Source organism: Stegostoma tigrinum, chromosome 1, assembly GCF_030684315.1.
Source record: "Stegostoma tigrinum isolate sSteTig4 chromosome 1, sSteTig4.hap1, whole genome shotgun sequence".
Classification (NCBI taxonomy): domain Eukaryota; kingdom Metazoa; phylum Chordata; class Chondrichthyes; order Orectolobiformes; family Stegostomatidae; genus Stegostoma; species Stegostoma tigrinum.
Genome location: NC_081354.1, coordinates 106,418,479 through 106,433,465, shown reverse-complemented (window position 1 = coordinate 106,433,465; position 14,987 = coordinate 106,418,479). Strand labels below are relative to the sequence as shown.

General features: G+C 41.0%; 1 protein-coding gene across 4 annotated transcripts in view; it reads right to left on the bottom strand.

The window, feature by feature from the left end:
* Window positions 1-14,987, bottom strand: part of spata18 (spermatogenesis associated 18) — a 75,891-nt gene that overhangs the window by 37,125 nt on the left and 23,779 nt on the right. For 3 of the 4 annotated variants that reach the window (XM_059647754.1, XM_048531182.2, XM_059647767.1), the window contains 3 exons: window positions 11,760-11,855; window positions 7,845-7,979; window positions 5,069-5,279 (listed from right to left, as the gene is read on the bottom strand). In XM_059647754.1, coding sequence (XP_059503737.1) covers window positions 5,069-5,279; window positions 7,845-7,979; window positions 11,760-11,855 — 442 coding nt within the window. The remainder of the gene's footprint in view (window positions 1-5,068; window positions 5,280-7,844; window positions 7,980-11,759; window positions 11,856-14,987) is intronic. The other variant, XM_059647762.1, reaches the window with a different exon arrangement.

Below are 14,987 nucleotides of genomic sequence, written 5' to 3'. Positions count from 1 at the left end.
TTCTACACCTTGTTATCTCAGACACCAGCATTGACAGTCCCTACTATCTCTGAACTTGAATTTTTGTCTCAAAAGTAGAGACACTAGCACTGTACAGCAATAGTTTTTCATTTTGATTTAAACACCTTGGATTGTTTTGTTAGAACAACTGGCACTATCTTTTCTTCACTAGGCCCGGACTTGTTGCTGTAAGTAACAGACTACAAGCCACTTCTGGCTGCCACTTCCCAGCCTCGAAACTTAAACATCTCACCATCTCTCAAACTCCCAAAACAAAACTGTACCAGCTGCAGAAATATTGCTGTCTGCACTGCTACCCAATGCTAACATGTGTCACTGCATCAAATATTACAATGACCTTAACATTACACATTTGTTGGAAAAGGATTTTTCACCACCTTATAAGCAATGATGCAGTTACCTGCATCACAAAACTATTGTAGCATATCTGCACAATGTTTAGCATCATGCACATTTACACTGGCCTTTTCAAGGCCCAAATTACCTGTAAATCTAAAATTACAAGAAATTACAACACAAATGTTCAATGCAGTCTAACCCATCCGTATTGATCTTTATTATCCTTCACAAAAGCAGCAAACCTAACCATGTGTACCCAAATTCCTTCATTCGCCTTTCCGTCAAACACCTATTCAAACTATTTTTAAAAGTTGTCAAGTTCTTTGCTTTATTCACTAAGCCAGGAGTGCATTCTACAACTTCAACGTCTATAGAATTTTCTCCCAAATTCTGTCCGCAGCATGTTTCTTTTAATTTTTTATCAATGTCCTCTAGTTCTGGGCTGTTCAATCCTTAGAGACTGTCTTTTCTATCTATTTTTTTCCCATTCTTTAATCACTTTTAACACCTCTCTCAAAGAACCTGTTAATCTCTACATTTCTTATATAAAAGCAAGCATAATTTTCCTCATACTTCTGACAACAAAGATGAGATGAGAAAGAGAGCAAATCATAGTGTCGTCACATGTAACCTGAACAAATATCTGTAGGTGACATTGCTGATGGGGTGTATGTAATTGAGGAGGTGGAGGTGATTACGGACAGGTCTTTAAGGCTTTATAGACATAACAGTATGAGAACTTGCAGAGAGCTCATTATTGGCAGGTTTCTGGTTCTGTTTGGATAAGCAAAGTAATCCCATGTGAGTTTGCCAAAAGAAGAAACGTTTTGGAGAAAGATGATATGATCGAAATACATAGGATATCAGTTGTGATAATAAACAAAAATGTTGGAAACACTCAACAGGTCAGGCATTGTGTGGACAGTGAGATGCAGAATGATATGTCTGATCAATTGTCAAAGCGCATAATTTGCAACTTCGATCAAGGCCATTTCAGAACCGAGTTAGGGATGGCAACCTGATAATGCTACACCTGTCCCCACACCTCCTCCCTCACCCCCATCCCAGGCCCCAAGATGACATTCCACATTAAGCAGAGGCTCACCTGCACATCTGCCAATGTGGTATACTGCATCCACTGTACCCGGTGCGGCTTCCTCTACATTGGGGAAACCAAGCGGAGGCTTGGGGACCGCTTTGCAGAACACCTCCGCTCAGTTCGCAACAAACAACTGCACCTCCCAGTCGCAAACCATTTCCACTCCCCCTCCCATTCTCTTGATGACATGTCCATCATGGGCCTCCTGCACTGCCACAATGATGCCACCCGAAGGTTGCAGGAACAGCAACTCATATTCCGCCTGGGAACCCTGCAGCCATATGGTATCAATGTGGACTTCACCAGTTTCAAAATCTCCCTTCCCCTACTGCATCCCTAAACCAGCCCAGTTCGTCCCCTCCCCCCACTGCACCACACAACCAGCCCAGCTCTTCCCCCCAACCCACTGCATCCCAAAACCAGTCCAACCTGTCTCTGCCTCCCTAACCGGTTCTTCCTCTCACCCATCCCTTCCTCCCACCCCAAGCCGCACCCCCAGCTACCTACTAACCTCATCCCACCTCCTTGACCTGTCCGTCTTCCCTGGACTGACCTATCCCCTCCCCACCTCCCCACCTACACTCTCTCCACCTATCTTCTTTACTCTCCATCTTCGGTCCGCCTCCCCCTCTCTCCCTATTTATTCCAGTTCCCTCTCCCCATCCCCCTCTCTGATGAAGGGTCTAGGCCCGAAACGTCAGCTTTTGTGCTCCTGAGATGCTGCTTGGCCTGCTGTGTTCATCCAGCCTCACATTTTATTATCTTGGAATTCTCCAGCATCTGCAGTTCCCATTATCTCTCACAGAGATTCATTCATGTAATTGCTAGAGGGACGGGTACATGTTTGGAAGGTAAAGCACTTATGTAACAGCTTTGAAGAGGAACAGAAGCAATATAACTAATCAAATATATCAGTTATACATAGGTAATTCCCAAGGTGATTACTAAAAACCCTCATTTAACTGATCGACCTATTCGCCTTCGTTTCTGTCCCTACAGCATAAATTAACTGACAGAGACATAGGGAAAAGAGTAAGCTGTTCAGTACCTTGTTCAATCATTCAAGTATATATTGAATCAACAGTACTGCATTCAAGACCATACCCTTTGATATCCTTATAAACATCACCCAATCTTAGTCTTGAAATTTCCCATTGTCCCAGCACCCAAAGTCATTCGGTGCAGAAAATTCCAGAATTATACTACCCTTTGTGTGGAAAAAGTCATTCCTTATTTTCTTCTTAAATGACCCTACAGTAACTTCTATTTCCCCTTGTCTTGATTCCCCATCAGAAGAAATGATTTCTCTGCAGCTGCTTTAAGTATCCACTGTTAAATCATTTTAACATTTTAAACAGGTTAATCGCATCAGCCCTTAATCTTCTCTATGTAAGGGAATTTCAGAATTATTAGAATTATCATGTAGTTGTTCTTGAAATAAGCTATATTTTTTACAAACAAAGTCCATCATGCAGGACATTATTGAGATGAGAAAGAGAAAAGGGTACAGCATGTGAATCAATAAATAATGGTTAATTATTCAGGATTTTAAAAGCTTTAATTTATAAATCTTTGTATAAAATCTGAATGGTTACAAGCATTTATTATACAACACATATAGTGAGTAACGAGGAGGTGGCACAGAGTTTCATTCAACCCATTGCTTAAGGCCAAAAGATACAGGAACAGAATTAAGCCATTCAGCCCATTGGGTCTTCTCCAGCATACAATCAGGGCTGTTATGTTTCTCAACTCCAATCTCCTGCCATCATTCCATAAACTCTGACCCTGTTACCAGTGAAGAACCTGCCTGTCTCTGTCTTAAACACACTCGATGACTTGGCCTCCCCAGCCCTCTGTGGCAATGAGTTCTATGGATGCACCGCCCTCTAGCTGAAGAAATTGCTCCACATCTCTGTTTGAAAGGGTCATCCCTTCAGTCTGAGGCTGGGTGCTCAGGTCCTCATCTCTCCTACTAGTGGGAATATCATCTCCACGTCCATTCTATTCAGGCCGCTCAGTATTCTGTGAGTTTCAATCAGATCCCCACATCTTTCTAAATTCCACCAAGTACAAACCCAGAGTCCTCAACCACTCCTCAGATGACAAGTCCTTCATTCCCTTGTAAAACTCTACTAGACCCCACCAACACCAGCACATCCTTCCTTGGATATGGGACCCAAAACTGCTCACAATATTCTAAATGCAATCTGACCAGAGCCTTATACAGTCACAGCAATACCTCTCTGCTCTTGTATTCCTGCCTTCTTGAAATGAATGTTAACATTGCATTTGCCTTCCTAACTGCCACCTGAACCTGCGTGTTAACATTAAACAAATCCTGAACTGGGATTCACAAGTCCCTTTGCGCTTCAGATTTCTGAAGTTTTTCCCCATTTGGAAAACCTCTATTCTTCCTTCCAAAGTGCATAACCTCACAGTTTCTCACATTGTATTCCATCCATCATTTCTATGCACACTCTCCTAGCATGTCCGAGTCCTTCTGCAGCCTCCCCATCTCTTCAACACTACCTGTCTCACCACCCTTTTTGGGTCATCTGCAAATTTAGCAATAACACCCTCAGTCCTTAGTCCAGATTGTTAGTGTATAATGTGAATATTTGTGTCCCCAACATGGTCTCATGCAGAACTGCACGAATTACCAGCTGCCATCCTGAAAAAGATCCCTATTATCCCTACGTTCTGCTTTCTGCCAGTCAGCCAATCTTCTATCAATGTCCCTAAGCCCATGGGCTCTTATCCTATTTTGCAGCCTCCTATTCGGCACCTTGTCAAAGGTCAAACAGAATTATTTTGCTATACAATTCAGAATCAAGTCATTCAGCCCAAACTGTCTATGCTACCGTTCATGCTCACATCAGCTTCCCCCAACCTTCCTTTCTTCTCACCCAATAAGCATATCTTTTTTAATGCTTTCTCCCTCATGTACTTTTCTAACTTCCCCCTCAACTGTACCGATGCTATTGACTCAACTCCGTCATAACAAGTTCCACATTCTCAGCACCTTAAATAAAGACATTTCCTCTGAATTCTGATTGGATTTATTTGGTGATTCTCTTGAACTTTATGACTTTCCTTTTTACTTGTCCACAAGTAGAAACCTCTTCCTCCTCTGAATTCTTTTGAACAAATTCATAACTTAACCTCTACTAGATCATCTTTCCTTTCCTTATTAAATATTTCTCAAGGCTCGTACATAATCAGTTCATGTACTATTCTTGAACATTGAAGCACTTTCTATAGAATTCATACACGTAGAAAGAGGCCATTCAGCCTATTGAGTCTGGATTGAATTTTTAAAGGGCATTCCACCCAGAGCCAGCGCCCATCTTATCCCCATACTTACCACGGCTAATCCACCTAGCCTGCACACCTTTGGACTGTAGGAGGAAACTGAAGCACCCGGAGGAATCCCACACAGACATGGGGAGAATGTGTAAACTCCACACAGTCACCGAAGGCTGGACTAGGACCCAGGCCCCTAGCACTGTGAGGTAGCAGTGCTAACCACCGAGCCACTGCGCTGCCCCACCTCTCTAGCATTTCTATACCCTTATTGCAATATGCAAGCCAGAACTTTCTACTTACTGTTGTGGCAATGAATATTATTTTTTGCACCATCTCTAGATCATCAACATAACGTCTGAGGAGATTTTGTGCATTCAGACGTTCATTGGCATAAAGATCATTGAAGCGGGAAACCAGTCGAGCATGACGAGAGGCACTAGTCAGTTTGCTACTGGTAGGTGAGTGACTGGTCAGAGAGGAAAAACAGATGGGAGAACGACGTCCTGAGATTCTAAAAGGGAAAATAAATCACTGGCATTACACATGCCCCAATGTAAAAATGGAACAGCACTCAGATATGCAATTATAAATAGCCTGTATATACCATTTTCCAGGCATTTGCTATCTCTTGGAGGTGGTTGCAGGAAAACAAACCAAACCAGGACATTTCACAATGATTGGCTCTATCTTTCCTTAGTTTCTTGGTTAGGATTTTCAACATAAATATTGCGGCAGTTTTAAAATGCATTTTAGGATTGAAACTGTTTCCTCTGTTCCCTTATTCTGTGGGGATATTTCTTCTATGTTTGTGAATGAACTGATTTATTCAGAACAGGTTAATACTTCTACTGCACGAAGAGCAAAAAGCAAGCTTTCCCACCTTGTCCTTCACGAGACTCAGAGGGCCACAATTTCCTTATATCATAACTTGTAACAAAACATAAACACGCTCATCATTCTTAAATTTACAATTTGGCTCCAAATAGATAATGGAGAGAATTATCCCTTAATGATTAGACTTGGAGTGCCTTTGACATTTTTTTAGCTATCAGCTACTTTGAAACTAGATATACGCCAATGCCTTTTGATCTACCCAGCTGATCTTCATAAAACATGGCTGATGTTCACAGTGATAGTAACCGGAATGGAGAGAATGCAATTGGGCTGGGTTCTTGCTTCTGACTCCTATCCAGCCTTGCTGGAGGTGCACACGAGGATAGGGTGATTACACAATCAGCTATGATGCCCATGTCATTAGGTAGCCTAGATAACAAGGTGTGGAGCTGGATGAACACAGCAGGCCAAGCAGCATCTTAGGAGTAGGAAAGCTGTCATTTCAGGCCTACACCCTTCATCAAACATCAACTTTCCCGCTCCTAAAATGCTGCTTGGCCTGCTGTGTTCATTCAGCTCCGCACTTTGTTATCTCGGGTTCTCCAGCATCTGCAGTTCCTATTATCTCTCATTAGGTAACGTACTTGCTTTCATTGCCGAGGGTCATGCGCCATTCACCTTGATGCATAATGGAGAAGAAAGGAGAGGAAACAATTCTAGATATAATTTTTTTAAAAATTAACTAGAAAACAATGCAGTTTATTTTATTACTTGAGTCCAATATCATTTTTAAATTGTTTTTGCAAAACATGGCATTGGAACTTTAGCTTGGCTCCTATTTGTACATTTCAGTTTGAGTGTCTCAGCACTCACATCTAATGTCACAACTGGAAACTGAGAATAAGACAGCTCAGAATTCATACCATGAAATGACAAGCAAATCTCAGCTCATTCCAAGTCACAGAAAAAGGACACAAGTCTAAAATAAGTGGTAAAAAAGTTGCATGGGGTGGATGATTGGGTGGGATTGGGGGTGGGGGGGGGGGGTGGCGTCATAATTGGAAGCACATGTTTACTTAAATTGTTTTGATCTGGAGTGTCCTGCCTGAAGAAGTAAACTCAACAGGTCATAACAATAAAAACATTGAATCATGAATGGGCCATTTAATCAAATCATTGATAAACCCACAATTGCTTTGTTTAAAATGGAAAGTAGAAACAGGGGAGTGGGTGGAGAACGGGACTCTTGGGAAAGAGCACAGGAGTGGAACGAATTTGATTGCTCAGCAAAGACTAGCCTGTAGCATTTGGGCGGAATGGTCTCCTTCTGATGGCACAGACCTAAAAACACCCTCTATTTGCACGAGTAAACACCAGATTTAAAAAAGAATGAAGAGGATCGCAACGTTGTTGTGTGTAATAATTTCTCACGCCCATTGGGAACTGCATGGTATCCTATCTATAGAATAGGTTTTCTTTTATTTTAAATATTTATTAAAACAAAAGAAAAAATTGGAAGACCCACCTTTTGTTGTTGAACAACATAATCAGACAATATGACAGCTGCTGCAGCAGCTGGAGATCGGGACCTCAGCTGTAAACTTAAATGTTCAAGAACATTTTCCTCAGGCAAAACATCTTTAAAATAGATGAAGCCATTCCAAAATTAAATGACCGAGTGTTGCAGGCAATTTTTATGAGAAGTATAATCGCGCGCGCGCGTGTTTGTGTGTGTGTGTGTGTGTGTGTGTGTGTGTGTGTGTGTGTGTGTGTGTGTGTGTGTGTGTGTGTGTGTGTGTGTGTGTATATATGTGTGTGTGTGTGTGTGTGTGTGCGTGCACGCTCCAGGTGACAGGGTGGTGTGCAGCTATGATGAGTATTTTGGAGTATCTTTTGACTTGTAATATTTCTGCCCGAAATTTAAAGTGGCTAAAATTCATTGTGCTAATTTTGTCTCCATTGTCAGTAAGCAATTTTAGACATTCAAACCCATGGAAGAAACAAGTCCTCATCACATATAATCTTAGAAGAAAGGAGGCATTTGTATCATTTACTCTTAAAGAGAATTTGTTCAATTAACCTGTTCCTGGTTGATGAAATGTGAGTTCAATTGCCTGTGTAATAGCTCTTGCAAAAAGCATCCTTTTGTTTCATGGAAACCAAAACAGTATGTTTCCCTAAGAAGAATTTTTTTAAAAGTCAGGTGAGGCCTGGGAGCTGTAGGGAGGGTCAAAGGCTATACCTTTCCTGCAGCAAGGATTTCTCTGCAGATAGGAAAGCAACTTCATCTTTTAGTTGTCTGATCTGTCGCTCATAGTCGTCCAGTACATCCACCTTTTGTTTATAAAATCTCACTTGGTCTCGAACTGCTCTTAACCTAGAGAATACAGGACACAGCTTATTCTAAAATGTAAAGAAAGCCAGAGGAAAATTCATTGGTTTTCATGGTAACATTTACATATAATAGGGTCAACTCACCCTGCCGAATGCTCTTGTGCATTCAATGATAGGCCTTCAGAGAATGGCAAAAAAAATCAAGGTCTTAAAAGCAAGATACTGGAAATGATAGAAATGTAAAAGTGTATATTTTGCATTAGACATCTATAATCTTAGGCTCCTTCCTCAATACAGGTATTTTCTCACACAGGAAGCTACTAAGATCAGGTTGTTCCCAGTACATTTCTTTTGAATAGTTAGGTTACCCCTTTGGAGTGTTAAGGTATCTCAGCAGATGGTCCCAGGATGCTTTGAGATTGGGGGTAGTTTGGCCATGTGCTCTCTGGGACTGTTAACTGTGAAGAAGATTTTATGTAAATAGTGCATAAACCCCTCAGAATTGTGCAACATGTCAAGATCTGTCAACAAGCATCAAGAAATATCAAAACATGGTGGTCACCACTGACCAGAAACTGAACATGGATGAGCCACAAGTACTGTAGCTACAACAGTAGATCAGTGGCTGAGTAACTCACCTCCTGGCTCCACAAAGCCTGTCAGCTAAGTTTAAAAGCTCTTAGCAACTTTAACAATTCAATGCTGATGACAAGTTAAGCAAGGTTTTAGTGTAGTGATTAATCATTGGCTCTTTCCTTGACAATTAAGCAACCATTACATTGACCAGAATTATGTAAAAGTTCATAAGCATTAGTGTATTTTATCAAATGTTAAAGGTCTATTATATATTCAACAGTATGGAGAATCTGACTGCAATATAACATTTAGACACTGAGCTTTCATCTATCTATTGTTTAAAGCGTAAAGATCTACTGAGCCTTTGAAAAATCCTTCCTATGTCCCCAGTGGCAAAATTCATAGGCCCTATAATAATACTGTAATGACTTTCACACAAATAAAACTGTCATAATAAATAAATGTTCTTTCAAACTCCCTCTGAAGAAACACATACTCCTATTAAGTACAGTCAGGTGGCTATTTGCTCATCTGTTTCAAAGTTGTCAATATATTCAGCTCAAGGGACTAATCTGACACAGCTGTGGGATGAAATTCCATTATGGAATGTTTGGCTGAGTTCCAAAACCAACTAATGGATTTATCTCTATAGGGGTGATTCTACAAAGGAAACCCTATATTTAATGGCGATTTTTAAAAGCTGGGGAGAAAATTATTTTATTTTTTGAAGTGGTTTTTAAAAATGCCTGTTGGTTTATTTTGATAGTTTTCTGTGTATTTAAGATGATTAAGCTTTTTACTGCTCCAAGGAGGGTTTTGAATAAATGTTTGGTTTTTTTGTGTCAGTTTTATAACAGTGCAAAGACTTCCAGTGCTTTTACAGTTCTCTTGGGTTTTGGCCATATTGGCGTTGCTCGAGTAAGTGTGGAGAGTGCCTGGAGAATAATGGAGGATGAAGTGTAAGGGCTAGGCTGCCTCACATTTGGGAACGGAACTGGGCTGATATTTCCAGTAAGCAGTGACAGACCGGACAGATGTTGCCTGGCTTGGTGAGTAATTCCATCGTGTCCTGATTTTATTTCAGATGTCCGACATCTGCAACATTTGGCTTTTGTTAAAGCATTGGTTTTGAAAGGCTCTCTGGCCTAGATGAAAGAATTCTAGACCTGGTGACATGTCAATTTCAACAATAAGACAATGAACTGCTACTGGATCACAGAGCCAGCTATGAAGAGTCGATTGCAATTTTCCATCATCAGATATGTTGTCCTAAAGCAAACTCAAATATGTACAGAACTTACTTATTTTCACTAGCAAGGAGGATACTAGGAGGTGGGTAACTAACCAGCACAACTGTGAGCCCTCATTAGTTGAGCAACAAAAATCAAGAGCTCCTCTCCTGTGCCAAGGTGAGCAGTACAATTCATAACATTCAAATTCACTGTCACCGTCACCTTGATCATAATGTGCCAGATTCTGCTGAACAGTGGTTCCAACAGTTGGACACATGGACATTTAGTAGCAGCCACTTTCTTTGCTGTAACACAATCATAGCAAGCACCAGCCCTTTGACATGGGAGCACACTGATATTTGTTTTTCATCATCACGGTAAAGCCTTTCAATAGCTGTCATCCGGGTGGACACAGTGGCTCAGTGGTTAGCGCTGCTGTCTCACAGCACCAGCGACCTGAGTTTGCTTCCGGGTGTGGATTTGTATGTTGCCCTCGTGTCTGCATGAGTTTCTGCCAGGTGCTCTGTCTTCCTCTCAGAGTCCAAAGATGTACAGGTTAGGTGGGTTGGCCATGCTAAATTTCCCCATAGTATCCAGGGATATTCAGGCTAGGTGGATTAGCCATAGGAAATGTGGGGTTACAGGGATAGTTTGCACAGGTGGGTCTGGGTGGTTATGCTGTTTGGTGGATCAGTGCAGACTCCATGAGTTGAATGGCCTCTATCTGCACCGTAGAGATTCTATGATTCTATCCAAATCTCAGGGTTTGTTCATTAACTATCGAATAGACTCTACGGCCATTTCAATTGCCATGTGGTGACCATTTTTATGTACAAAACATAAAGTCTAACGTCATACAGGAAATCTATCCAACACTGCAGCTTGATCAAGGGTGAGCAAGACACTTTGGCAAAGAGATGTGTTTTATGGTCAGGGTAGAGCAAAGTCCTCCCTCCCTGTAACAGTTTCCCTATTTGCCATAGATTAATCTTTTGTTCTTGAGCTAAAATTTCTGTTCCACAACAAGAGTTCTGAACCATAAACAAGAACAATTCATAGAGATCTCGGTGTTCAGGTAATAATTCTTTGAAGTTTGCATCACATATAGAGAGGGTGGTTAAGAAGGCATTTAGCACACTTGCCTTCATTGTTCAGACCTTTGAGTACAGGAGTTGGGAAGTCAGGTTGAGGTTGTACAGGATATTGGTCAGGCCTCTTCTGGAGTATTATGTCCACTTCTGGTCTCCCTGTTACAGGAAGGATATTATTAAGTTGGAGAGGTTTCAGATGAGACTTACCAGGATGTTGCCAGGAATGGGGAGTTTGTGTTATAAGGAGAAGCTGAAATTTTTTTCACTGGAGTGTAGGAGGCTGAGAGGTAACCTTATAGAGATTTGTAAAATAATGAGGAGTACAGATAAGGTGTCTTTTCCCTAGAGTGGGAGATTTCAATACTGGGGGGCATATTTTTAAGGTGAGAGGAGAAAGATTTAAAAAAGAATGAGGGGCAATTTTTTTTACACAGTAAGTGTATCGTGTGTGGAATGAACTTATAGGGGAAGTGATGGATGGGATTGCATTTACAATGTTTCAAAGACATTTAGATAAGTACATGGATAAGAAGTGATTGGTGGGATATGGGCCAAGTGCAGGCAGGTGGGGCTAGTTTAGTTTTGGGATTATGGTCAGGATGGACTGGTTGGAGCAAAGGGTCTGTTTCTGTGCTGTGTGTCTCTATAACTGTATGCACATGCCTTATCTTCCACAAGTTTAAACTGTCATGTGGTTGGGGGGTAGGGTTGTTGTAACAATTGAACAAAGGTGAAGAAAAAGAACAAAAAAGGTTTTCATTCCATCTCAGCTTTGTTCCTAAATGGATTGTATCAACCTAAAGTTGGTGCCCATCAGGATCTGAAATACCAATATGAATCTATCGTTGACCCCTCTATATTTCAACATAACATGCATTTGGAGTAAGAAGATAACCAAAATTATTTTAAGGATTTCAAGCTTACTCAGCCCTCAGTTGAATTATTTCATCCTCTGTTGCCAGGAACGTTGCAGCAGATTTGTTCTGAGTATCATCCAGCTCCATGTGAACTTCTGCTAGCCTACAGCGGAGACCAACAATGATTCAGTGTAGCAATTTAAGGATCAAAATGTCAATAGGACTGGCTAGTAGCTTCTGAACTGACCTCCAGATGGTTGATTTCCAGCACAAATTCATGAATCTTCCTTAACTAGAGAGTTTTCATAATTTTTGAGGGACACAGGTTACTAGTTTGAATCCTACCCCCTTGTAATTCCAGGAGATGGTAGCCGAGTTGGCAATATCACTCGACTAGTAATCTAGAGATACAGGCGAATGATCGGGAGCATAGGCTTAAATCCCAATTTAACAGCTGGCAGAATTTAACTTCAATGAATAATATGGAATTGAAAGTTAGTCTCAATAATGTTGACCATGAAAATTCTCATTGATAATTGTTTAAAAACACAACCCAGAAACTCAGGCATCTTTGTGTGGTTTAGCCTACATGTCAATCCAAATCCACAGCACAGCACTTAACTGCCCTCTTAAATAGTCTAATAAGCCAATCAAATCGAGCAAAAAAAAATGACCTTGCAAATGATACCTATATGCCATAAAAGAATAGCGAAAGGAGGGAAGGAAATGCACTATATGTGCACCTATACTAGGTGAATTGCAGTGGTTCAAGATGATTCATGCCCCACCTTCTCAAAGACAATTAGGAACTGGAAACAAATGGAAGTCTAGTCAGCTATTCCATGGAAGAACAAAAATGTGTAAGGATTGTAACATTTACATTAACTTTACATCTCAAAGTAAGAGTAAAACACGAAATCTTTCTCCAAGAAGGCAAGATATTCATAGGGTCTCTCAGACATATTTTTGAACTTTTACTATACAAGGAATAATTTCAGCTATTCTTTATCAAATTTGCAAGTGGCAAGTTATATGTGGTCATATAAGTGAGAATGTGCTGGTGTTGTTTCACTCCCAATAGCTCTGGCAACTTTGCCAAAAGAACAAGACCCAAAACTGAATGTCGAATTTCAAGAGAATAGGAGAAAGAGCACAGATCAGATTTTGCTGTCTTATGAGCAATGAGGATAACACTGCTGTTATTATATATGTAAGAAAGATTATTAACTTCAGGAAAGGAACTGATGTACAATTAAAACAGATACCAAAAACCTGCTACACAACTCATGCTGTTTCACCAGAAATTTTGTATAAATAGCATTTTACCCTTGGCCTCCCAAATTTTGTATTTTGAGCAATGGTTTCACTGTATTTGCCTATTACATTTGTCACTGAAAGTTTAAAGTTTGTCATTCTAAGTGTAGGTTTCACAGTCTGCCAATTAACTTTTCTTGCATTGAAAATCAATTGCTACTGTATGCTTCATTCCATCATATTTTGATCTTTAGGGTATTTTTAAAATGTCATTGCTTAGATGTTATGTTTTTCATTCTGTCTGTTAATCCAATCTTCCTTTTTCTCCCTTTCTCTATTGACTTGACACTGAATGTACCCCATTCACCCACTTTTAAATCCACTCTCCTTCCTTCAAAATATTTCCCAATATCTCTAATACTAACTGGTCAAGGGAACACTTTGTTGATTTCCCTGTTTTGTTCACTCCTTCACTATCAGTTCACACTTTCAGCAAATGGGTGGGCAAAAAACGTACTGAAAGGTGCAGAGTAAATTCAACTAATGGCAGGTGCATGGTCTCCCCAGTTACAAATTAAATAATATTTGTTATGGATGTCAAACTTGTTATTATTTAGATCATAGCTGTAAATATAAATTGAGCATGATAAGACATGTCATCATTTTCACATTATATAAAAAAGTGATAAATAAGGTAAATGTCCAATGTGTCTAGATTTGATGAATGGGAAGATGCCGAGGGCAGTAAGTACATACCATAATATTTTTGGAGTTCATTTATACGGTAAAATCACTTTATAATTATAATTTATTACTTAAATCAAGCAGGATTATTTAAAAGTGCTACATCATCTATCAAGAGGTTTTGAAAAGGCTCTCGGCAAAGCTGGAATACAAAGTTAAAATTATAGCAACAGCCCGTTATGGAAATCTCACTTAACAGGGCATTGCCTGCAAATTGAAGTATTTATCCAATAGGATTGCTTCAAAAATTCTGTACAAACACCACCTTGTTTTCCAAGGATATATATGCATTTCCACAGATTCTATACTGGATTTTGCATGCAATTGTTAGCACACATAAAGTAAAAAAAAGGTAAAAGCCCCAAATGAAAGGAATAGAACACAGTAATAATGGGAACTGCAGATGCTGGAGAATCCAAGATAACAAAGTGTGGAGCTGGATGAACACAGCAGGCCAAGCAGCATCTCAGGAGCACAAAAGCTGATGTTTCAGGCCTAGGCCCTTCATCAGAGAGGGGGATGGGGAGAGGGAACTGGAATAAATAGGGAGAGAGGGGGAGGCAGACCGAAGATAGAGAGAAAAGAAGATAGGTAGAGAGGAGAGTATAGGTGGGGAGGTAGGGAGGGGATAGGTCAGTCCAGGGAAGATGGGCAGGTCAAGGAGGCGGGATGAGGTGGTAGGTAGGAAATGGAGGTGCGGCTTGAGGTGGGAGGAAGAGATGGGTGAGAGGAAGAACAGGTTAGGGAAGCAGAGGCAGGCTGGACTGGTTTTGGGATGCAATGGGGGGAGGGGAAGAACTGGGCTGGTTTTGGGATGCAGTGGGGGGAGGGGAAGAACTGGGCTGGTTTTGGGATGCAGTGGTGGAAGGGAAGATTTTGAAGCTTGTGAAGTCCACATTGATACCATTGGGCTGCAGGGTTCCCAAGCGGAATATGAGTTGCTGTTCCTGCAACCTTCGGGTGGCATCTTTATGGCACTGCAGGAGGCCCATGATGGACATGTTGTCTGAGGAATGGGAGGAGGAGTTGAAATGGTTCACGACTGGGTGGTGCAGTTGTTTGTTGCGAACCGAGCAGTGTTCTGCAAAGCGGTCCCCAAGACTCCGCTTGGTTTCCCCAATGTAGAGGGAGCCACACCGGGTGCAATGGATACAATATACCATATTGGCAGATGTGCAGGTGAACATCTGCTTAATATGGAAGGTCATCTTGGGGCCTGGGATGGGGGTGAAGGAGGAGGTGTGGGGGCAAGTGTAGCACTTCCTGCGGTTGCAAGGGAAGGTGCCAGGTGTGGTGG